The sequence below is a fragment of the Elgaria multicarinata genome, chromosome 11 (assembly GCF_023053635.1).
Source record: "Elgaria multicarinata webbii isolate HBS135686 ecotype San Diego chromosome 11, rElgMul1.1.pri, whole genome shotgun sequence".
In the NCBI taxonomy this organism is placed as follows: domain Eukaryota; kingdom Metazoa; phylum Chordata; class Lepidosauria; order Squamata; family Anguidae; genus Elgaria; species Elgaria multicarinata.
In genome coordinates, this window is record NC_086181.1 from 18,925,350 (window position 1) to 18,951,247 (window position 25,898).

General features: G+C 46.2%; 1 protein-coding gene across 1 annotated transcript; it reads right to left on the minus strand.

The window, feature by feature from the left end:
• Positions 1-25,898, minus strand: LOC134406530 (long-chain fatty acid transport protein 2-like). Its single transcript, XM_063138000.1, has 10 exons — positions 25,322-25,898; positions 19,167-19,376; positions 17,504-17,662; positions 13,997-14,121; positions 12,680-12,874; positions 9,067-9,157; positions 7,746-7,944; positions 6,213-6,310; positions 5,188-5,318; positions 1-2,563 (listed from the first exon to the last, which is right to left on the minus strand). Exons 1-10 carry the CDS (start codon positions 25,797-25,799, stop codon positions 2,387-2,389), a joined length of 1,863 nt encoding a protein of 620 aa, XP_062994070.1. The 5' UTR covers positions 25,800-25,898; the 3' UTR covers positions 1-2,386.

The following is a 25,898-nucleotide window of genomic DNA, read 5'->3' on the forward strand; positions in this document are numbered from 1 at the left end:
CAGAATCCAGATGACCACACAAACAATGCGTACACATAGCTGTCCTAACCAGCTCTTTCTTGAACATGTTGTGGGGGTACACATTATAATGGGTGGGATCTGAGAGAACGGGACCTTCCACAAGATGAAGGGTGTGATGTTTTACTGTTTTTGATGCCATATATCTATTATAAATGCTGTTTGGATTTCATATGATAAGGTTGGTAAGTGGTTAATTCTGTTGGGAGGGGGAGTGAGTGCATGGAATGTTGGAGTGAATGCTGATTGGCTGTTGGATTCAAGTGTGTGAAAGGGGGGACAGTTGAAAATCAGTTAGTAGTAGAGAGCAGTTAGAGAGTTTAGAGTTGGCAGTGAGAGAGTCAGGGTTTGTCTGCTGAAGGGAGTGGCACCACAACTACATTATCTGCCCTGTAACCGCTAAGTTGGCTTGCTGTGTTCATGTGTGGTGGATGCTGTCCCATCACCAGTGTTGACGAAAGATTCAACTGCCAGTCCAGTCAGCTTTTGTATATGGAATGGGAGGGGGGGCAACCTGTCCTTTGCCTCAGGGAGAAAAATGTATTGGGCTGATCCTGTTGCCACCCTCTCTCTCCTATCCTGCCACACCCTCTAGAAACATTTTGCTAAAAATAACTGTGCCCAACACCCATCCGCCATATCTTGCTCCACCCTTGTCCATATTTAACTACAGCCTTGCTGCAAAGTTTTTGCAAACCATCCCGAGTGTTTTATTTTTAGAACACCCTCCCTAACAATCAGCTGCTTTACACTCCTGGCTATTCTGCCTCAAGGGAACTGGAGCCAGCTCCTCTATCGTGATGAGCAAAGTGGCCTGGGTGGCAGCGGCTGCATTGCAGATTGGGCAACTAGGCACACTTTCCATTCTCACTACTTTTCTTTCTCTTCCTCTGCCACATATCAGAATGTGCTGGTGACTGGTTGCAACTGCAATCAGGACCAGCCCTACCGTTATGGAGAGTGATGCAAATGCCTCAGGTGGCAGATGCTGGGGGAGGCAGCAGCGGCAACCCCCTGGCCATTCCACCTGAATCCCCAGCCACTCCCCAATCGTGGAAGACCTCTGTGTTTGCCACACTGTCTGCCCTGCACCCGCTAAACTAATCTGCTGTTCTCGGATTACCCCATTGCCAGAATTGAACTAAGATTCAACGGCTGGCCCAATTGGCTTCCCTACATGGAAAGGAGGTGGGAGCCATTTTGTCCCTTGCCTCAGGCAGCAAAATGTCATGGGCAGCCCTGATTGCAATCCTATATGCATTGACCTTGGAGAATGCTCTAAGGTGATAGTAGCTGTTTCCCAGCCTCTCTGGTTGGCTACAAAGAGGCCTCCACTTTTGAACCAGTTTCTGGGACCATAACCTGGAGGCCCCTCCTGAAAGTCAGCACCATTTCTAGTTCTTCTGTTGTTCTCCCCCAGGGCAGGGGTGTTCTGGCCATGTAAAACTAGCTTAAAGAAAATGTGTTTTTTTCCTTCTACATGAGGCAGGCTAGTAGAGATCAGGAGATGCCAACTTAGGTGCATGTATAACACACTGGGAATCCAGAATTTGCCCTGTGGGAGAGGAAGAGGCCATCCATGAGAGGAAGGGCTCTGTTAACGTAACATCCTCCACTCAATTTTATGTGATCCTCTCTGTCCAATTTGGGAGGATCTCCTCACACCACAGCTCATCACATTCAGGAGGGTCTCCTGACTCTCTGTGTAGCATTTTCAGGGACTTGGAGGGGCTGCTGTGGGAAGGAGGGAACTGAAAGGTCCACTTCCATGCGTGCCATTGATCCAGCATAAATCTGGATCCAACCCATTGTTTTTGGTGGCTGGGAGAAGTTTCACCTGAATTTAAAAGGCAATGTTTCCATGCATCACCATCAATTGTGAACGACACACAGATGGGTCTCTCTGAAACCCACAAAAGTGGCATCTGGGAAAGGTCAGTCAACCCCTATTTCCTGAAAACAGATTCCAGGTTTCTCACTAGGGCCTCCTGGCTCACATTAGGCCCTGGGCTGCATCTGTATATGCGTACACAACGATTTGCATTTGTGTGATAGGAAGCAAAAGCATCCCAGTGGCTTTGGAGCAGGGAACTCTTGTTACTGCTGCGCACATATATTTTCCATGACATACCTTGAGCAAAGAAGGACACAGTCTACAGTCATTGTGGGGTGGAGGGGATAAAACAAAATACACTGTATATTTAGTACCCCAAACTAACTTGCGCAGATTTCTCAAGGAAAAATACACAAACATCTGTCTTAGGTTGGCAGATCAATCCCTCCCAGCAGAAGCCATAGCTGTTCTTGGGCTCCCTGCGCCACTAGGTCCACGCAGAAGACAATTGTTTGGTGTGCCTGGAAGCCCCTTTCACAGCTTCAGCTTCTTCTCTGTGATGGAGCTGTAGATCTGCTGAGTCATTGGCACGTAATATTTTTCTGAGTCATCTCGGAAGAAGAGGGGATCATTGATGGCAGCAGGGTCGAATCCTTCCTTCACTAGCTGACTTTTGCACTGCTTGAAAGTCCCTGTGATCTCCAGGGCTTCCTGTGTGGAAAACCATAAATGCCACATTAGAGTTAGAGCAGATCAGGCCGGGGGTGGGTGGGGGGGCTGTGTACTCTCCTAAGGAAGTCAGCACCCTCTTACCTTAGGGATAAGAGTGGTGATGTTTATTCTGTGGGTGATGGCCTGCATTTACACCAGACTGCTAAAGGCCAAACCACACTTGCCAGAGGAGAAGCGCTGCTGTTGGCATGCAAGGATCTGTGAGTCTATGGCTTTATCTTGAAGCATATCATCAGCTGGCTTCTAATGGTGGCTGAATTAACTCACCCTCCTCCATAGGCCTTAATGTCCAGAACAGGGCCCAAGCATAGAGGATAAGGCTATCAGTGGCTACTAGTCATGATAGCTATAAGAACACAAGAAGAGCCCCGCTGGATCAGACCAAGAGACCATCTAGTCCAGCACTCTGTATATTATCTACAGCAGCCTTCCCCAGTGTGATGCCTTCCAGATGTTTTGGACTCCAACTCCCAGCCAGCTTGGTCAATGGGAGTCCTAGGTCAAAACCGCTGGAGGACACAAGGCTGAGGAAGGCTGACCTACAGGATCAGAGACAGAATGCCTCTGTATACGGACTGCTGGGGAACACAAGTGGGAAGGTGCTATGTTCTAATTATGGGCTTCGCACAGGCAACTAGTTAGACACTGTGAACAGAATGCTTCGGTCTGATCCATCACAGCTCTCCTGATGATCTTATGGGGCCACTTTACCAGAGCTCAGGTTGCTCAGGATGTAAACCTATTACCATAAAGAAAAACACCAAGGTGCAATACAAGAACCACTTTTTCCCCACTGTGGGGATAACAGCAGCTTTTGGAGGGCAATTTAAATTTGGAAAATGGGGAAGGGCTGAAAATCCCTTACCACAGTACTGATGCTACCCCACCCCAGTGGTTGCTTGAAACCTAAAGCAAATGAACAGATCAGGAGATTGAATTATGGGTCTCCTACCTCATAAGTGGTTTGCCCCACTCACTGTAACTGCTCTGGGTACTCTCCCTGCCTGAGTTCCCATCTTATGTTGCAATGCTTGAACTGCACTAGGTGCTTTGGAAAGAATTTGAGCTCACAAATAAATTTGGCCTCAATGTTTTAAGGATGACCACTGAGCGTGTTTAAGAAAGGCGTACAGAGGGCTGGCACTACCATTAGGCCAACTAGGCAGCCGCCTAGGGCGCAGACCTCAGAGGGGCACAGTACTGCCCTTTAAGGGTCACGGTTTTATACAAATTAGCTGTTTTAAGAAGAAAAAAACGTAATAAAAGGAAAATATAATAGTTCAGAAATTCTTCTTGAACAGCTGAATCGAAGTTGGCAATTTGGGGGGGGGGGTGCGTGCGTGTGGGCAAGTAGCTCACCTTGCCAAGGGTGCAAAATAGTCTGGCACTGGCCCTGGGTGCATGTTCTGCCTCCCCTGTCAAGAAATCCATTTTCCTTCTGTGTCTCAGCAGCCTGAAAAGTCCCATTGCGTGAGGCTGTGCCTGCACATATTCGATGGGTCATCTGTGTGTGCTATCTTAACCCATGCCGGGCTTCAAAGCCATAGCAGCTCCCTCACTAGTTGGAGTGAACGAATTCAGCTGAGTGTTTGTGGGAACTTTCTGACACACACACACATACCCCAAAAGCCTGAGAAAGCTGTTTCAATTATATAATAAAGATCACCTTAGCTTGGCTAAAGCTTTTGAGTATAAAACCTGGGGGCCGGGGGCTACAGCCACAGCTGCCCGTTGTCTTTGTCTTTAGCAGCCTTTGCTTTGGACTCCAAGTATCTCCATTCGGGCCCTGTCCTATTGGAAGCCCCATGCTGAGGTGCGTATAGGCAGGTTTAGGTGTGTTTATTATTTTTGCCTTGAAGTATGGTTTCCAAACATTACTCTGGTTCTTGTGTGTCTTTCATTTCCCTTTCCCATTCTTCAGTCAGTTCACTACCTCTTATAACTGGCGCCTCATGTTAAATTACCTCAGTATTGAGAGTCTTCCACTTGGTTAATGCTACTGTTTTAAGATTTCAGGCCTAAGCTTAGAAATAGTGGGGGGCCAGGAGCAGAGGGCAGATGTGTCACCATGCGCAATCGCCTGCTTCTCAGTACTATCGCCGGCTTCTCCACCACCACTGCCAGCTTCCTCTCTCAAGATCCCTGTTTCAAGCTGGTGATCTCGCAAGAGGACACCAGCAATCTCGTGAATGGATGCCGGCAATAGCAGCGGGGAAGCTGGTGATTGCGCCGAGGAGTGGGCAGTCATGCGTGGCGAGGATACATCTGCCCTCTGCTCCTGGGCCCCGGTAAGTCCAGCCCTCCCAGGCACTGCATGCTGGGGATTGTTGGCTCTCCCGGGGCCTAGGACCGTGCAGGACAATGGTGAATCCCATCCTAAAATGGCAGATCTCGTTCTAAAATGGTGGATCCTGCCATAAAATGGTGGATCTGCCACAAAATGGCCTCCAAGCCTCGGATTCGAATATCTGAAGTTTGAACCTTGCACAGCCCTAGTGTTTTATCTTATATGCCACCTTCAGGGAGTTCTGCCCTCAAAGCCAGCCGACAAGTAATTTTAAATGAAAATAAAATAAAACAAAGTAATGAGAGAGGTGTCTCACCCTGAGGCGGACAAACTGAGGTATGGCATAGCTTGGCATGTAACGCCGGGCATGTGCATACAACTTCTTCCCATCAAAGGAGAGCCCGTCCTTCAGCCTTATGGCTGCCATGCCGATCTTTCCTTCGTGCCCTGGAACAAACCAGAAAGGGGTATTATAAGGGGGGAAATACATATTACACACAAACTAAAAGCCCCAATGGCTGCTTCTTTTAGGCAAAATAGTTTTGGGAGTGGGAGGTTTCCACTGGAGGAGCAGCAGGAGAGGAGGGGATGGATAAGCTCTTTCCTCTCCAGTGGTATTTTCTGGTATACCATCCTGGAATCCACTTTGGCCAATGAAAGGCAGCCTAGACATTTTAAAAATAAATAATCGCCATCCAAGCCCTTTCCCCCTGTGGAGTTCCAGGAGTGAGGTGTGAGGGGCAAACATTCAACCCCATGTAGGAGAAACCATTGGGGGATATTGACCCAGTTTGTATATTATGGCACCAAAACATGAGTTCGTTAACCCACGGTTTGTGGGGATGCACAATAGGGGTGTGCAAAGTGGGTCTTCTCTGCCTCAAAATCCGATCTGGAGCTCCATAGAGGTGATTCTCTGCCTCAATTTCAGAGCGCCCCACTCTCCGCCTTGTCAAATTACCCGTTGAAGAACTGTTCAGTATTCGGGTAACCGGTAGTAACAGAAATGCTTACAGCGCCCTCATTTTTAAAGACAGAGATAAACTTGGCAAAGTGATAGCTCTTAAGGAGGGATTTAGCCCCACCAAGTTTGAAACAGAGGTAGTCCCTGGTTGACCCCAGGATCCCCTGTTGGACGCACAGGGTCTACCTCAACCTAACCCTGGAATAAATGGCAGGTGTAGATTAGGCCATGGTAAGCCACAATGTTTAGCTCAAAATGCTTAATGTATGTTTTACTATGTTGTTGTATTCTTTAAGTTTTGTTCTGTGAGCCACCCAGAGAGCTTTGGCTATTGGAGTATACATAAATGTAATAAATAAATAAAGTTTCAGACCCACCTGGCACCGGTACCCCATATACATTGACTTCCTGAATGAACTCCAGTGTTGCCAGGGTCGTCTCAACCTCTGTAGTGGCCACGTTCTCTCCTTTCCACCTACAACAAGAGAGGAGTTATTACCATTGGGTCATTTTCCTTTTTGGATTTGGTAGAGACAAATGTCCATCCCTTGTTTATAATATACTACTACTTGCAGGCCTCAGGTGGTTCCTGATCATTCTGACTTCTGATGCTGGCCCTAAGTTCATGGCAGATTCAAACCTAAGATGGAGGAGGCCTGGGTAGAGGGTGACCTTACCAGCCGATCGTCCTGATAGTCAAGTTGTAAAGAGAGAGAGAGAGAAAGAAGCCTCATACTCTAGCAGCCCCCTAGCCAATCAGAATGAGGCTGGAGAGGAGAGATAGAATGGGTGGCAGAAAGGCTTACACCAAAGTGCTCCTACAGGGACTGAGCCAAGCAGCAACCAGCCAATAAAAACGTTTTGTGTCAGCTGTGGTCCTGGCTGGAGGTGTGACTGTTTTCCTTTTGTGGCTCAGTCTGAGCCAGAGCCATTTTTCTTGCTGAGTTTTAAAATTTTGTTAGAACTTCCTTCCCGTTTGCTGAGAGGAGCTAGCCAGAACAATCTGGCAGGGGCTACCATGGGAGAGAGATGATGGGGAAGCCCACTTCCATCAACACAGTTGATCCAATGTAAATCTGGATCCAACACAGGGATAAGAACATAATAAGAGCTGTGCTGGATCTGACCAAGGTCCATCTAATCCATCATGCTGGACACACAGTGGCCAACCAGCAGCTGACAGGAAACCCACTGGCTCAGTTCAGACAACATGTTTCTCTACAGCGGTCTTAGAACTCCAACGTTGAGGAATGTGTTGTCTGGAGGGGAAACTCCACCCCACGGTGGAGGTTTTTTTTTTAGAAAACACTCAAAGCTGAATATCCCCACTGTGCAGAGGAGAGTTCCTGCACAACTGTTGTGTTGTGTGTTGCATGGAGGGCTCTGTGGAGTTTTCCATTGCGTTGAGTTGACTTTTCCCACTGGCTTCAGAGTTTCCTGGCAAGAGCGGCGAAAGGAGGGAGTGACGCTCTAGGAGAGCTGCCAGGATTGGGTTTTTGCCGCAATGGCTGATTGGATACCATCAGGAGGACTTGGGGAGGAGAGAGGGTGGAGGAACTGTCAATCAAACATTGCGATGGATTTTACTCAACACAGTAGCCCACGGTCACACAATGGTGGAGTTAGAACATGTTGTGTGTGGAGTACCTCCTAAAAACTCAACTGCTTAGTGGAGTTTTCACACCACATTGACAAACATGTTGTCTGAACTGAGCCACTGTGTTCAGTTGGATGAGAAACCAACTGAACACAGTGGGACTAATTTCTATATAGACAAGCATAGGATTGCTCTGGGTATGTGCTATAGGTACCTCTCATGACACCAGCAGTAGTCACAGCAGCCACCACAGCATCACACTCCTAAAGGGCAAGAAAACAGTTCCCATCCCACTTAGTTGGGTGGGACTCACCGGAAAGTATCTCCCATTCGGTCCTGAAAATATAGAAAGCCTTCGTGGTCTTGCATCATGAGATCACCGCTGTTGAAGAAACAGTCTCCTTTCTCCAGGACATTCTGGAGAATCTTCTTCTCCGACAACTGACGATCTCCTGCGTAGCCAATGAATGGGTTGCGTGCTGTGATCTTGCTCACCAGTAAACCTGTCTCACCTGGGTAGGGAAAGAAGAATCGGAGGAATCAAATGATTAGCCAAGAGCCCGGGGCAAGGGTACCCTCCAATGGCGTGGGTTTTCCAGAAAACATTCTGGGAAAATTTCAGCACCCCTATATCAACGAACCTCTGATTGATCATGTTTGATTTAATATAGTAAGCCAAACTAAACAAGTATGCCTGTTACTATTATGTATTGTATAAAATACATGAAACTTTTTTTTCCAGTAGCCAAAAAAAAAAACACTTGAGCTGGAAATATTTGGTTATTGTTACACGCAGGCATCCCACTTCTGAGAAGTGAGATGTTTCAGAGGTCCCAACACTTACTCTGGTTTCAGATTCCTTAAAGGCAGTTATTGGAGACCTATGGTGCTTCTATGATATAAGGCTTATTTACACCAGGGGTATTGAACCTCAGGGGCCAGATCCTGCTCATGTGGAGTCCAAACCTGGCCCTCCAGGGTGTTGGATCCTGGAATGGATCCTGGTTATGTTTTCCATTGCTTTGTTAATTGCTGAGGATCTGGAAGAACAGAAGACTCAGCAGAAACTTAAAGGTCAACTCTACACCTGGACATTGAGTGTCATAATTGAATAATTGTCTAACTGATTGTCTTCAATTAAGGGTTGCAAGGAGTTGCATCATTGTACAGGTTGTCTATAAAAGTAAATGTGTTTTCATGTTCACTACTACTACTTCCATGTCCCTTACCCAACTTGATGCGAGCTGTATTGACTGACCGTTTGTAAGTATTTGTATCTGTACTGCCATAACTAAATTATATATTTATTTGCCAGTAAAAGGTTTATTTTAACCTACATAAATCTTTGTCTTAATTCACGTCTTTGCTGACTTGGCTGAGAACAGCTGCAATCTCTGCTAGTCTCTGGAAGGCCCAGACAGAGACTTAACACAAAAGGTTATGTGCCAGAAACCCAGTCTGTGCCATAACTAATCAGCTATTAACCATAACTCAACAACAGGGTTCCACAGATGACCATGTCCTCTTGACCACATCACTTGAGAGAAATCATCTGACAACCCCACAAGAGAGAAATCAGAACTCCAGTGACACAAACTCCAGTTCATGCCTGAACATTGCTGTTATGAACTTACCTGTGGCCACTCGGATGCAAAGCCCTTTCTCATCTCTCACGGGCTCATCCTGTCCAACGTCATATCGAATAAGTTCAAACTTTACCATTTTCTGAAGTGGAACAGATAGGAAATGGATGCATCAGTCAAGAGGGCAAAAATTCAAGGCAACTGCATTGTACATGGATCAGGGTGTATTTTTTGAACAACGTCACAGCAGTGGGAGCTGGTGACTTCAATTTCGGTGGGGCTGTGAATCTATTCTGGGTTTCAGTCAGAACACTAAAGGAACTCTCCAAGGTGGCAAACCTCTTTGGGGGATGGGGTTCAGCTCTTGGACAGTTCCTTCAGAGTTCTGGCTGGCTGTGACTGAAACCCAGAGTGGATTCACAGCCCCACCAAAATCAGAGCCACCAGCACCCACTGCCTAAAATACCTGGGAGCTCATTATTCTTGTCTAGGAATTGTAACAAACCTTAAAGGCTTCACACTGGGGCATATCTGCCCAGCTAGACCACATGACAGAGCCGTGGCAGAAACTGCCATAAAGGGTAAAGAAAAAATTTCCTTGCAAATCATCCAAACCATCACATAGAAAAAGCACTTGGCCGTTTCTATAAAACTTGTATCAGTTTAGCTGTCATGGCTTCCTTCCACTCCACCCTCTGCTGAAAGTTCTGGGAATTGTAGTTTGGGAAGTGTTGGGAATTTTCTGTTAAAGATCCGTCTTCTTCCCCCCCCCCTGCTCCCTCCCCCCCCCCCAAAAAAAACAAAGTTCTCAGAGTATCTTTCTTGGGATCTCGGGAAGATGATTAAACTTGTTTAGGGTTGCAACTCTATGAACATTTATTTGGCAGTTCAGTCCCACCAACTTTAGTGAGAGTTTTGAATACGCATGTCTAAATTTATTCCTTTGAAATGTAAATCCTTTCCATTTTAATGTCTATAAATGTATTACATTTCAAGGCACCATGCATAGCCTCCCCTCTTATCTTCATAACAACCCTTTGAAGTAGGTTGAAGTGAGAGACATTGACCAGCCCAAGCTGTCTCTGTAAGCTTTCCAGTTGAGCAGAGATCTGAACCCAGCTCTCCCTGATCCAAATTCTATTCCCTAGCTCAGGGATGTCTGGATTTTGTGAAATCTGTCTCACATGTGCGTTGTGGATTGTGCAGTGTCATTCATTCCAGTGTCCGTTCACAGACAGATTTGATTCCCCCGTTATGTGGAAAAATGCACAACTAATTCCGTAAGAAAGTTTGCAACAATTTACATACTCTGCTTGTACGTAACATTAAGCTTGTTGTCCCCTAGGCCATTCAACTTATGTGAACTTCCCATTCTTTACACAGTTGATCATGGATGTCAGCAGATTCTCAGGCAGTTGCCCTGGACTTCGGAACCTGTTTTGTTCCCCACCACCTTTTCGTTTAAAACAAGATTAAAACACCGTGTTGTCCCAAGTCAGGCTTGCAAATTTATTTAATGATTTGTTGCTGGCAGGGCCAGCAACTGTGACTAAGACCTGCAACACAAGCACTTGTTTCAAGAGCTGAAGATCATTTGCATGCCAGGAACAGCTTCACCTGTAGCATTTCTGTTTGTCCCATGGCCCTTAAAAGCATACAGTGCCAGCCCCAGGTTTTGAAGGGCCCTTAGGCAAGGCACCCTCAATGGGGCCCCTCTCTCAATGAGCCTCCTTTCTTCTCACCACCATTGTCACCAGCTGCTATTGCTCTCCATCCTATTTCTCAACAGGACCGGCCCTACCATGAAGCAGGAGGGTGCGGGTGCAGCAGGCAGCAGAATATGGGAAGAGCAGCACTCTCCCCCTCCAAAGGGTCTGCCACTTCTTGGTTCTGCTGGCCGGCAGCCAACAAGACCAAGAAGCAGCTGCTCGCACACCCATGTGCCTACTGCCTCACCCCGCCTTGCCTCCCATCAGCCTGTGCCCCACCTGTGCACCTCCCAACCCAGCTGGCCCTGCCCATCTGACTGCCAGATGGCTGGCTTACGTTTCTTGGCACGCATATGTAAGCCTGCGTGACCTGGGTTTCATGGTAACAGAAAGAGGGGAATTGAAGGGTGTGGCATTTGGGAGGGGTTGGAAGGAGGAGGGGAAGAGAAGGAGAAAAGGAGGAGAAGGAAAAAGGAAAGGAGGAAGGGTTTCCAGAGATTTTGGGAAGACAAGGAAGAGAAGGCAACGTTGGACAGAATGGCTGTAAGGAGCAGGGAACTGGGCAGCCTGCCACAGTGAACAGCATTTCAGGAGCGGCATAAGAAGTTTACCCGAGCAATGCACAGGGCCCTGCACAAACGGCTAGACAGTTATTTAGGAGTTGAGATAACTCAGGGACTCACAGTGTGTTAATGGTTAAGTTGTTACTAATAAATTCTTAAGTTTTGTAAAAAGAAGGGCTTCTGTGTTTGACTAAGTCTTGGTGCCTCACCCAGATTCCTTACTTACGGTCACACCTGCTTCTCCAGCACCCTACCTTTAAGGTGTTTCCGCCCTCAGGAGCCATGCGGCACATGTGCAAGTTTGGGCAAAGTATTGCGAGAAATCCTGGAAGTTCTGGGACCTCTTCTGACACTTTGATTTTGTTCTGACTTTATACTGCTAGTTTTACCCTACCCTGTGCCTGTTTGGTGCATTCTCTTCCCCTCCTTATTGTTTTATTATGATTTTATTAGAATGTAAGCCTATGCGGCAGGGTCTTGCTATTTACTGTTTTACTCTGTACAGCACCATGTACATTGATGGTGCTATATAAATAAATAAATAAATAATAATAATAATAATAATAACATGCAGCCAAGACATAAACACCTTAAGGGCGCGCCCTGCCTCGCCCCGCTGATGAGACAGGCAGGCATATCTGCACCAGGAAAAGTAAGCTAACTGGCCAGCAGGCATGCAGATCGATTGGAAGGGAGGGAGGTGGCCGCGGGTCCCCACTTCAGGCATCGACCTGCCTTGGGCAGAGCATATTTCTCAACGTTGCTACCGTTTGTTCACTTGCTTGCTTGACAAGCAGACAGCCAGTGAGCAAGTCGGTGGTGGCATCTACTGCTCCTCCTTTTGGGCCAGAGTGAGAGGCAGGGAAACAAGCAAGATACCAATGGTTAAGAGGAGGATCAACTCTAGGAGGTTCTGGTCAATGAGCTCCTACTGGGCTGTAGGCCCTTGACAGGTGCCCAACGACGCCTACCCCCAGCTTCGGGACCAAGCTCTGCACAAAACCTGCATATGTGTGCCATTTTGGAAATCATTTACTTAGGATACAATTAGGTATCACAGGGGGAAAAGCCCTCCAATTAATTTCTCATCCAAATAGGACAATTAATTTGCACACTACCTCAGATATCCCAAGCCAATGATAAAATGTCCCATTCCCCCCCCCCAAGCTTAATTGTTATGCAAGGAAATTTGCAGGCGGGGGGGAGGGTTTGCAGCATGTGAGAAGGGGAAACGTAACACTTCTCTCTCCAGCTTCAATTGCCCTTGAAAACGGCCCCTTCCATTGGCACCGTTGGCAAAAGCCCTTTAAAATTTAACTGGGTGTTCCATAAAGCAGATAGTTAGACATGCATGGTCAACACATCTGGAGACCTTCCAATTCAGCACGTTACCTTGTAGATGGAGTTGGCCCTTCCCACCGCTCCAACTTTCCCTGTGTAGTTTAGGAATCCAAGATTCCCCTCTGTAGCGCCATAGAATTCATAGATCTGGAGGAATCCGAATCGGCGCAGGAACTCCTTCCAGACCTCCACCCGCATGCCATTCCCAACTGCCATTCGCACGCTGTGGTCACGCTCACTGTCCTTCTGCAAGGCAACAGGTCAAGAGAATTGTTACGGAAACAAACTTCATTCATTGCCGCTTGCCTGGTGGGACCCTTTGCAACGTGTTAATTCATCGTGCCCCGATTACATCCTCGTTAGATTACTGCAATGTGCTATATGTGGGTCTGCCTACGAAAACTATTCAAAAACTTCCACTGGCCCAGAGAATACGGCTGAGAGACTGTCAGCATATGTAGACAGGTCAAAGAATTTCACTAGTTACTCATTTATGGCCTGGCACCATTAAGTGGTTCTGGCTTGGAGACAAGCTATGGTTTGCAAAGGACACCAGGTAATGATAAAGAGAATTAGAGCATGCAAGGGGCACATGGGAAGCTGTTTTATACCAGGTCCGGTTAGTCTTACATCTACCCCAATATGGTCTCTGGGGGCTGACAATGGCCGTCCAAGTTCCTGGAGAGCTATCTGAGGATTTTCCCTATCACCTCGTACCTGATACTTCATAGAATCATAGAATCATAGAATAGCAGAGTTGGAAGGGGCCTACAAGGCCATCGAGTCCAACCCCCCGCTCAATGCAGGAATCCACCCTAAAGCATCCCTGACAGAGGGTTGTCCAGCCGCCTCTTTAATGCCTCTAGTGTGGGAAAGCCCACAACCTCCCTAGGTAACTGATTCCATTGTCGTACTGCTCTAACAGTCAGGAAGTTTTTCCTGATGTCCAGCTGGAATCTGGCTTCCTTTAACTTGAGCCCGTTATTCCATGTCCTGCACTCTGGGAGGATCGAGAAGAGATCCTGGCCCTCCTCTGTGTGACAACCTTTTAAGTATTTGAAGAGTGCTATCATGTCTCCCCTCAATCTTCTCTTCTCCAGGCTACTTCTAACTGGAGAAGCTGAGGGCTGACCCTTGAATCTTCTGCATGCAAAGCATGAGTTCCTGCACAGAGCTATGGTTCTTGGGAGCACAGCAGCAGAAAGCCCATTCATGATGTACATAACCCTTTATGACTGAACCGCATGCTCTGATTCTGGCTCAGTTGTAAGGGATTTAGCGCAACCATCCATTTTAATTCTTTGCAACATTTCTCTCTCCATCCCTCTGCCGCACACACACATGACATACTTGACCGCTGCCCATTACCTTAGGTGCATTACACAGGTAGCGCATTATTTCTCCCACATATTGGATCACAGTGACACGATAGCGTCGGCAGTCGTCCCAGAAATGGGAAACGGAGAACTTAGACCTCAAGACGCATGTGGCTCCTTCGGAGAAGCAAGGAGAGGGAGAAGGTGGCTTAGGAGTGGGGTTACTGTGAACACAAGTGTGGTGAAGACAAATGGAAAAACAGAGCCCACGGCAAGTCTGTCAACTGCAAGATGGGCCCAGCAGGGCAGCTAAAATCACAGTGTAAATACCACCACATCAAACACAAGCTCAGCCATCAGATTTGACCCCCCAACCCCATACTTCAGGAACGCTGAACATCATTTCCTGCTAGTTGCCGTTTGCCCTCCCGCCACCCAAGGCGCTGTTTCCTACAAACAGCACCTTTAGAGGCAAAGGGAAACAGGAAACAGGAAACAGGTGCAGGCCCAGCACATAAAGCAGGAGCCCATTTCAGATAGAGACCCCCCCCCAGCTCCTTTTTCTCCAAAGTCAAAATGGCGAGTTTAAGCATGCTTTGTAAACAAGCTGCTTCATATAACCAGGCGTTTGGCCCTAAAGTCACTCTGAAGAACAGATCCATGAAGTATCAAAGCCACATTTTGCTACAATTAGATTCTCAGTCGAAAAATATTAACTGTAAAAATACAACAACAACGGTTTATTGCAGTCAATAGACCATTCCAACAAAAATTACATACAAAAGGACTGAGCATACAATGAGCTATTAAAAAGACAAGTAATCATAGAGGATCTAATAGAAATGGCCAAGTTCAAAAACTTGCTCGGTGATTGATTTGTCTGAGTTCCGAAGTAAAAGGGACATTAAGAATTCAATTGGGTGACCAGGAAAAGATTGGTTTCTCTTCAGATCGTATAAATCTTTCGCCTTTTACTAAACATATATTTAGTGATTACGGGTTGGAACCAGGCTTGGTCATACATATGGGTTTGTTCATTACACTTTTAGACTGCCCAATAACCAGATTTCTGTGCAGGTAAATTAAAGAAAATCCAAAATGGTAAACAATGAGCTCTATCACACCTACTTTTTTTTCCCCTGGCATGCAGCCATAATTTCCACCTCTATTTCGTTAGCATGTCAAGCGCTGGCCACTTTCACATGTGTGCATTGTTGCACTATTTCACCTTGTTTACCTTTTCACCTGTGCCGGCTCATGCTCCCTGGTATCGCCGCCCCACCCCGCCCCTTCTCCTTCCCTCTCCAATTCATTGGTTCTTGTGGTTGGCGGACATTCTGATGGACGTGGGCACCTCCCCCCTGCTCTGGTGTTGTTGTCTAAAGTTTAGCAATTTAGCATTTCATTGGCTGGGCACCTCGTAAAGAGGGGGGGGAAGGGGGGAAGTTGAAATAGGTGGATGATAGAGCAATGAGAGTGGGGCTGGAGCAGAGAAAGTCCGTTCGACCGACTTGGCACACTGGAGGAGAACTGCCCCCACATCTCCTCTTTTGTCAGCAAGGCCGCACCCTTCAACGCACATGCCCCCAAGAAGGGGGCATAGCATGAGAACAGCAATACATGGGGAAAGAAGGGCAGTTTTATCCCACATGGAAAAAAATATTTCACTTTCCCCGCCCCAGAAAAACATGGAAAATGGAGGGGGAAAGGCGAGATGACTGCAGGACAAAGACGACTAGCTTTATCACGCCAGCATTCTACTGTGAAATCACTGCGAATTGCGTGCAAAGGACTCCGAAGTTTTCCAGTTTATAATCTGCTTTGACTGTGAAGTACACCCATGCATCCTGCTTTAATTGTACTATAAAGGGAAAAGAATCGAGGTATTTAGCTACTAGATTTCAAGTGAATTATTTGTTGTTTTCCAAGCAGCCACTGGGGGCGCAGGAGCAGGATTTAAAGAAAAATTAAACAAATGCTTACATCTGCATAAGCTTTAAAGATAAAGACATCAAAATTGGCACAGTAATAGATATTAAGGAGAGCTTTAAGCATACCACATTTGAATTGGATTGGGTCAGCCGTTGATTTTTTATGATTTTTTTACATTTCCCCCTTAAATCCATTTCCTGGTATGCAAAGGATCTAGCCCCTTAAACCCTTTGCAAAGGATCTTAGGAGCGCTGCCACCCGGGGTGTGATTTAGCAACAACAACAATACCAGCTTAGCGCTGTAGGGGTTAATTCAAGGGAAACAGGTACGTGGGATGAAGCTAGACATCATGTGAGGATCGTAGGGCAAAAAGGTAAACAAGGCAGAACAAAACTGCAATAAAATGCTGGTGTGATGGAGCCCAATGTTTAGAAATGCATTTTAGACCCACTGAAATCAATGGGACATGTTAATCATTGGTTTCAGTGGGTCTACTATAAGTATGATGAAGTCTGGATCTACCTCACCCCACCCCGGTCTTTCTCATGTATCTCATATCTAGCTCATATACATATACAGATGCATCGACTGATTCAGTTCACACGTCCCAACTCCCCTGGGTTGTTTAAAACAGGAGTTAGTTGTGAGTGCACAGGGGTTAGTGATCATGCTGCCTCCTGCTCAACTGTTTCCACTTTGCAAAACAATCCCAGGAAGCCCCATGATGGCTGAACATGGACTTTTCTACAGGAGGCATTTATTGTGCAGTTGTTATTCCCTATTCACAGTTGTTTACAGGTTCTTTAGATGACATCATAAGCCTCTAAATTAACTTCTGTGTTTAAAAACCACTTTCGGCAAGTTTTTGTAGAGCAGGGAAAATGCAGCAATGAATTGTAAAAGCAAAAGGAACTCCTTTTTTTTTAACTTGTGTACTTATGCTATTCTGCTGTACCACAGTGCCATCTAGAGGTTATATGGCAGAAAAGCAAGAATGAAAATGCTCTTCGTGTAATGCCTGGATCTCAATTTTGTGGTGAAACCAAAAGTACATACAGTGGATGAACAGCCAATTAACAGCCTCGTGTAGAAACAGTCTATGACTCTTTAAAAAAACCAATCAAACTGTTAAACAAATGTGTTTATATTATAAGACCCATGTTCCCCCTGCTTTGAACATTTCAGACATTCACATTGGTTCAGGAGCTAATGATGAAAGACATAAATTCCCCCCAAATCTATAGATTTCTTTAAAAATACATGAGAGAGGTGGGAGAAGAATTCAGGAGTTGCCAACAACAACAGAATTTGCACACAACACACACAGAGGGGGGGATCATTGTTTATTCACTCTACTCACATCTTGCATTTCAGATTTTGAAATCCAGGTTTGTGGATGCATATCCAAAGTCTGAAGTCTGCATGTGAATTGTACTCCTGAACTTAACACGCAAACACACACACACACACACACACACACATCCCAATTCACTAAAGGCACCCCACTTAACTAAAACACATCCATCCAATCCATCTAATATATTAATATCTTATCACATCTCTGATGGCTGTCACACACCTGTAGGTAGATATCTGTGTTGACTGTCAGGGACATTATATACATACCAACCTCCAAGCACCCTCCAAGGCCAATGAGAAGGGCTGCCGAGTGATACAGCGGGAGCGGGGCGTAGATGACATCCGTGGGACGCACCCCACACAACCTGAGCATGTGGGACACAGTCATCAGCTTCTTCTGGGTGATGGGAGCAGCTTTTGGTAGCCCTAAAGGCAAGTGGAGAAAAGGATCATTAAGTGACTCCCTGACTTTCCTTCCCACAGCCACAAAAACCAATATCCATAGATTCAGTCCCCGAACAGTTAAGGGCAGACATTGCAGATCTGAGAATTCATTTTTCTTCCTCGTTTCAGGTTAACCTACAGCCTGTTCTGCAGTGAGTAGAGAGCTAGAAACACGACACACCCCAGCCCTTTTGGCTGTGTGGCAAAGGGGACAAAAGCAGGCACATATAAGTGAGTGCAGGCTGTAAATACGACTTCAACAGCAGGCCCTGCAATGGCGATTCCATAGTCCTCACTGTCTGTACTGCATTTGCAAGGAAACAGACTGGGAACCATAACAGGCTTAAGTCATATGTGAAAAGTATCTGGCCTATAATGAAACTGCCTTATGCTGTGTTGGACCATTGGTCATGTAATCCACTATGGTCTACTCTGACTGGCAGTGACTTTCCAAAGTCTCAGAGCTCCTCTAAACGAGTAATTTATTGCATGCTCGTGATTGGCCATTCACAGAATTTTTCGGGTCGATTTTATGACATCAACAACCAGGACGTCTCTGACGGAATCCTTTGGAAATCCTGGGATAAAAAGAACCACTTTTAAAGTGGTAATGGCAGGGAAACAGCAGGATCTTCCATCAGTAGATGGCGCTATCTCAATAGAACTAAGATGGAACTGAATGGAGGGGGAGTATTCAATTCAAACCCATTGTCACCCCTCTCCCCCAATGTAATGCAGCCCATAACAATCGCACCAAAGAACCAGGAAGCACAAAAACCCCGGGTAAACAATGTGATTTCCCTTAATGTAGAGATGCTCTCAGGCAGAGGTGTAAGTTCAGAACCAATTTTAGCTGGACTGAACCTGCATACGTGTGAGATACAAGGGTCAGCATGGTGGAGTACCTTGCCAACAGCCCACGGCCCAGCATGACCCCACCGAGTTCCCTCCTTTTGCTCTGGCTCCTGAGTTGCTCCTCTTCACCATTGCAACCCGCTTGTTCACCTGCCTCTTGCTCTGGCCCAAACAATGATGGTTGTGAGAGTGGGGAGGAGCAAATGCTCCTGTCAATCAAGCAAGGGGCAGCAATGATGAGAAAGAGCATGAGGAGCGACAGCAGCTGGTGACAACAGCAATGAGAAGGTGTCCTCACTGAGGGAAGGAGCCCATTGGGGGCATCTTGCCAAAGGCCCTCAGAAACTTGGAGCTGTCAACGTCCATGTGCTTGATCACTAGGCTACAGCCCTTCCTGAATATGAATATATATATATATATATATATATATATATATATATATATATATATATACACACACACACACACACACACACACACACACACACACACACACACATACACACACATCCCTCCTCATAGTGCCCCAGGGTAGGACAGGGAGAAACAAAGAAAGATTTCCAGGAACAACAGCATGTTCCTCTCTTCACTCGCTCAACCAACACCTTGACATTTTTTTCTATCTTCTCACCAGTGGTCCCTGAGGTGAAAATATACATGGATATGGACTGAGCCGTCACATTGGCTCTGCAGGAAAGAGACACCGGTTCCGCTGAGCTGGATTTGATCCGTCCCAGCAAAGCTTCCACGCCCTCCGTTGGGGAGTCATCGCTCAGGTAGAAAACCCGTACCCCTTCCTTCTGTAGAGTAGGCAGGACGTCCTCAATCGCCGACTTCAAATCTTAAAGGAAGGAAAAAGATAGGTTTGAGTGGAAGTTTCTTCATAACCGTAGTTTTGGGAGCTCCAACATGCTGCTGAAATTCCAGTTAAGAAACATGTACTTTGAATATGAATATACAGCCAGTGTTGCTTGGTATAAAGAGCTGTATGTAGAAAACAGTATTTTGGGTAAGTGTGTGCATTTTTTGGAACCCATTCAGTTTAATTTTCATTTGTTGTCATGAATAAAGAATGGCTACCATTTCTGTTGCACATATTTGTACCAATTGTAGTGGTGGCGGTGCGGCTTACTTTTATTTGCCAGCAATGGCACTGGTGATTATTTAGCTGCCTGTTTCTGATGGCCACCATTTTATTTTTCCTGAATATCCTTGACCAGCTTTCTGCAACCTGGGGCCATCCAGATATTTTGGACTACAACTCCCAGCATTCCTGACCATTGGCCATGTTAGCTGGGCCTGTTGGGATCTGAATCCCAAAACATTTGGACGGCGTCAATGGGGGAAGGCTGCCCTAGACATTCTGTTCTTCGAGGGCATTCTGATTTATTTAATTTTTAAATAGTGGCCACCACTTGGGGAGACCAATTTTTGTGGTGGCCACCATTCTTTTTTTCCTGGAATGTCTTGGAACAAGTCAATGTCCAGTAAATTCTGGGGAAACAAAATGGGGACAATCAGAAGTACCCACCAAAATCAAGTCCGCTGTCTCCGCAGACGGCAGCAAAAAAAAACCCCTCCAAGTCAGACAAAGGCAGTGACCAAGCATAGCAAAACCAAAGGGAAGGAATGGAATAAATGTGAATGTAACAAATGAATAACAAAACAAATACAATTTGAATGGATGGATGGATGGATGGATGGATGGATGGATAAGTGAAAGAATGTTTTAATAATAAAGAATGGAGTAAAGAAAATGGGGTGATATTGCACACACAGTTTAGACAGTTCACAGATATAGAGGAGAGCTGTGAAGCTAGAGTTTATTAGGGCTGTGCTCCACTCCATTTTGGATCCCCGAATCTGGAGCAGGCCGATCCGGACCTCTGAAGCCTGGTTCCGAAGCGGATTGGAGGAGATCTGGATCGGGGCAAAGCGATTCGCACCATTCCGAAGCGATTCGGACCGTTCCGAAGCTCCAGACACAGGTAAGTGGGGGGCAAGGGGGGCTTACCTTGCGCCAGCACTGCCGCAGGCCATGCAGTGACAGCGGCAGAGCCAAGCAAGGGGGCAGGGGGCTTACCTGGCGCCAGTGCCACTGCAGTCCATGTGGCAATGGCGGTGGAGCCAGGTAAGCGGGCAGGGGGGAGGGGGGCTTACCTGCATCCGTCACGGATGCATATTATTATGCTCCCTGCCCTTAGAAAAATCAGTCTCTCTTAGCCTCTGTGCCTCATCTGTAAAATGGGGATAATAACACTGGCACACCTTACCTAGTTATTGCAAAGTTATACCTAGTTATACCTAGTTTTTGTGAACCACCCAGAGAGCTCCAGCTATTGGGCGGTATAGAAATGTAATAAATAAATAAATAAATAAATAAAGGACAATCAAGAAGGGAACTGCAAAGCATCTCCAAGACCCCCCCTCTCTCTCTCCCACCCACCTTTCCTTTCCCACAAACATCAGCAAGAGTTCCTCTTATCTTGCTATTCCAACTCGATATCAATGTACTGAGGCTGAACAGAGAGTGATCTGCCTAGGTCAAGAATTGGATAGGAGTTGCTTCATTCTCTTTCCAAGGCCTCATCTGCACTAAGCAGGATATTGCACTATGAAAGCAGTATATAAAAGGCAGGAGCCACACCAAGCAGGATATAGTGGTATGAAAGCTGGATATGGTATTTGTCAATGAGCCCCAACAGTTGTCAGTGCACTTCAACACCACTATAAAGCAGTAGTGTGGCTCCCGCCTTTTATATACCGCTTTCATACCACTTTCATAGTGGAATATCCTGCTTGCTGTAAATGAAACCCAAGGCTAAAGTAGTCCTGAATTGTTTTCTTGAGGCCTTCCTCCCTCACTTTCCCATACCCCAGCTCACTCTTTCCTGATGCCCACAGGCAATCTTTCAGACTGATTGAGCAAACGTCTTCATTTTCACCTTAAACACGTTATAACTTGTCTATCAAGTTGGGAAACAGACCTTTAAGACTCAAGAAAACACTTTTGAAAAGTCAATAAAAACGTGTTTTGTTTTTTAAAAAGAAATGCTTAAGCAAAAATTATATAGCAGCCACAGGCAACAACAAACTAGAAGGGATATTGGGAGCAGAACATTTCTCTGAAGAACATGTTTAAATGGACTAAGAGCAGGAATCCTCCAAGCCTCAGGAAGTAATTGATTCCACAACTGAGGGGCCACCAGAGAAAAAGCCCACCAGGCTAACTGGTGGTGGGTTTGGTCAACAGAATTTCTTGTACCAGATCCTAAGAGCTTTATCACACCAGCGTTCTACTGTACAATCACTGTGAATTGCGCACAAAGGACTCCGAAGTTTTCCAGCTTATAATCTTTTATTGTGAAGTACTCTGAAGTTTTCCAGTTTATAATCTGCTTTTACTGTGAAGTACTCCCATGCATCCTGCTTTAATTGTGCTATAACTGGAAAAGAATCGAGGTATTTAGTAGGGGTGTGATCCGCTTCTCCTCGGATCGGAGAAGCAGAAGCGGATCGGGGTGATCCACCTCTGCTACAGGCAGAGAAGTGGATCGGGGAGCTGGAGAAGCATGGCGAAGAGAAGCAACCATAAGTGGATCGCTTCTCTTCTCGCAGAGCGCTCCGCCCGCCATTTTGGATTTTTTCACCCATAGGATTGCATTGCAGAAAAGATTAGTGGATAACTTTTTTGTTTTTCAAACTATCTATTTGAAACTCGCTGTGCTTAGAGAGTCGTGGGTGGGGGTAATTTTGAGCCTATTTTCAGCACTTTGCGTGCTGCGGTTTGCTTGCTATATTTTTTTTAAAAATAGGGTAAAAAAAGTGGGAGAGGTACCTTTTTGAAGTGCTGAGAGGCAAATTCAACTCCCAATCATGATCACCTGATGAAGCATCCTCCAATCCCAAAGGTGGAGGGGGGATAAGCAAAATGGGATACTTAGTAACTTGGGATACTGGGAAACTTTTCTTTCTTAGTCTCTGAACGGACTTTTCCCAGTGTTTTTTTAAACAGGAGCCCCACCAAATGCACAAACACAACCTGAAATCATATACTAAGCAAATAAATAACAGATAGAAAACACAGCATGGCTACCCACCCTAACCTTGCTGAACAACTGAATAGATGTGGTGCAAGGGGGTGAGGTCACCTAGGGCATGTGGACATGCCCAGTGCACACTGTCCTTGGAAGGTCATCAGAGCCCTCCAAAGATTAACCAGTGGAGACTGGAGAAGCTATGCCTGTCATGAGTTGAAGTGTCAGGTAGCTTCTTAAAGACTGGTACTTACTTAGGGCCAGTCAAAATGGCATAATTCCCCCTCCCCCTGGGCACGTCCACTATCCTCTTACTGGTAAAAGACAGACATAGCCTTTTAAAAAAATTCTTCTTGTTGTTTATTCAGCAACACTGCTGCTTTTAATTCCACCCCTCCTTTGTTTATTTATTTATTTATTACATTTTATATTTATACACCCCATAGCCCAAGCTCTCCTGGCTTTTCCTCTTCAGTGAAGTCAGGCAGGCTTTCATTGTGGTTCAACTCCTTGTTGTTGTTGTTGTTGTTGTTGTTGCTATTAATATTAATTAGTACTGCTATTATTAACGTTATTTTTGTTGTTGTTTAATGGCTGTGATCACAATGCAGTCAATCAACTCTGAAGCAAGGATCACAAAGCTTTACTCTTATCCTCCTAGCCTCCTAGTTATGGGATGCAAAAGAAAAGGCATCTCTCTGTGCTGCTCCCGCTTCACAGGGATGGTTTGCATTACTGGCTTTGAAACAATCCTTGGCTTACTTCCTTGTGCCCCCAGAAATGTCTGCTGCATGCCTGCCTTCCCTCCTCCACCTGGGTGCTGCTGTGATGGGGCATCTGCCGGGACTGACTTCCCCATAGATCTATGGCATCTCTGCCTGCCTCTCTGCCCACCTGGTGCCTGGGAGCTGTACTACATGATGGGCTTTGTGGTTCAACCCCACAAGCCTCTGGCATGCTTGCTCCCAGTGCTGCCTGTCCTCCTCTGTGCCTGCCTCGAAGGGATGGTTTGTGTGTGTCTTGCTTTGACTTAGGGGATAAGTCCTTCCTGCGCTCACTTAGACTTTTTGAAGTTCCAAACTTTTTGAAGATTTGGAACTCAATTTTTCAAGTGTGGAAGAAGATTCATATTTAGGTTTATCTACTCTCCAATTCATGTCATGGGATTTTCTTTGAAATGGCCATGAATAAAGCCCATTGAGCTGTCTGCAGCTTTAAAAATCCCTGAGATACTGGGGTGTCGGCTTCTCAAAAATCGCCCAATAATCAGGGGAGGCTTAGATTTGCTTGAGGCTTGGCATGCATGTGTATACATGGATCAGGTGTCATGGTGCCTAATTTGATGTTTCTAATGTGAAAATTGACGGAGTTCTAGCATGGGACTTGAATTGGGGTGAGTTAAAAGGGAAAAAAACCCGCCAAAAATCAAGGGATGATGGGATTTGCTTGAAACTTGCCATGAATGTGGATCTAGATGGTATCTGTGAGGGTGCCTGCTTCAAAGTTTTTATCTGTCAAAATGTCGGAGTAAATCCCATTTCTGAAAATGGGGTGTCCGATTTTCAAAAATCCCCCCAAAATCAGGGGATGCTTGGATTTGCTTGAGGCTTGGCATGCTTGTGTATACATGGATAAGCTATTGTGGTGCCAAGTTTGAGGTTTCTAACATTAACAGAAAAAAAGTTGTAGGCATTTTTGGATTTCAATGCAAGTCTATGGGGGGGAAGCGGAGCACCGATCTGGATCCGGAGCTCCACAGCAAAGCGGAGTGGACCATAGGCGGAGTGGAGCGGACCCAATCCGGAAGTTGCAAATCTGGAAGAGAAGCAGATCGGGGGGGGGGGTGTCCATGCACACCCCTAGTATTTAGCTACTAGTTTTCCAACGAATCATTTGTTGGTTTCCGAGCAGCCACTGGGGGCGCAGGAGCCGGATTTGAAGAAAAATTAAACAAATGCTTACATCTGCATAAGCTTTAAAGATAAAGACATCAAAATTGCCACAGTAATAGATATTAAGGAGAGCTTTAAGCATACCAAATTTTAATTGGATTGGGTCATCCAATGATTTTTTATGATTTTTTTTTTTTACTTCCCCCCCCCTTAAACCCTTTACAAAGGATCTTAGGAGCATTGCTGTCCGGGGTGTGATTTAGCAACAACAACAACAACAACGCTGACAGCTTAACGCTGTAGGGGATAATTCGAGAGAAACAGGTACTTGGATGAACCTCTAAGAACTGGGAGGAGGCTCCTGCAGAAATCCCCGGCTCGGATCGTAAAGGGCTCTAAACAGACAGCACCAGCGCTGGGAATTTAGCCTGAAGCAAACAGGCAACCCATAAAGTTCATACCAAATTGGTACAGAAGAGGGAACCCGTGGTCTAAGTCTGCAAGCTTTCTATGCAATTTGCAAAATGAACTTTGTGCTGCATTTCAGGGAATACAGCGAATGCACTCTTCACGTACAGTAAGTACCTCCAAATCTCTTTAACAAAGCTGTTAACGTGACTCTTACCTGCACAGTCAAGTTTCAACAGACAACACAGTGATCAAGATTTGCTTGTTGTTGTTACTGTTGCTGCTTTTGTGTGTTTTTCAGGGAAAGGGGGGGGGAAGAGGGAGGAGAAGTCAGCAGGATTCTCTCCACTGGGAAGAGCCGTGACCAGAGATTGAGAGCTGTAGTGTACAAATGTGACTTTCATTCCCCTGCCCCATCCCCCTGGATACAACAACGTGGTCTAGCTCACCTGGAGTGGTCAGAAGCACCTTGACCTCACAGGAGCGGAGCACGTGTAACAGAGACATAGATCGGATGTTGTAATTGACGCAGGCCATGGCACAGCCAATTTTCTCCAAGCCCAGCCAGACCCAGAGATAGGCTGGGACGTTCTTCAAGAAAACAGCCACCGTTTCCCCTTCTTTCAGCCCCACATGGCCCTGGAGTACTCGGGCCACCTGGCTGCTGCGCCGGTCGACTTCTCGGTAGGAAAAGGACTTGTCTTCGAAGAGAATCAGGGGCTTCTCCGGGTGTTTCTGGGCTTTCTCCAAGAAGACATCCAGCATGCTGAAGACAGGCACGCGTTGGAAACACTTCTGTGTTCTGTATGCTCTGTACAGTATGGAGAAGAGAAAGACCAGGTCCAACCAAAGATAGGGGAAGAAGATATTCCCCATGAGGGGCAGAAAGACCAGGAGCCCCAGCACAACTGTGTACAGGCCCGGCATGGCTGGGATGTGGATTCTGAGCCAATGCCCCCGAAAGGGGCAAGCGCACTGCTTCTGCTAGGCTCCCTCCGAGCCCGGTTACGTGCAAAGAGCAAAGAG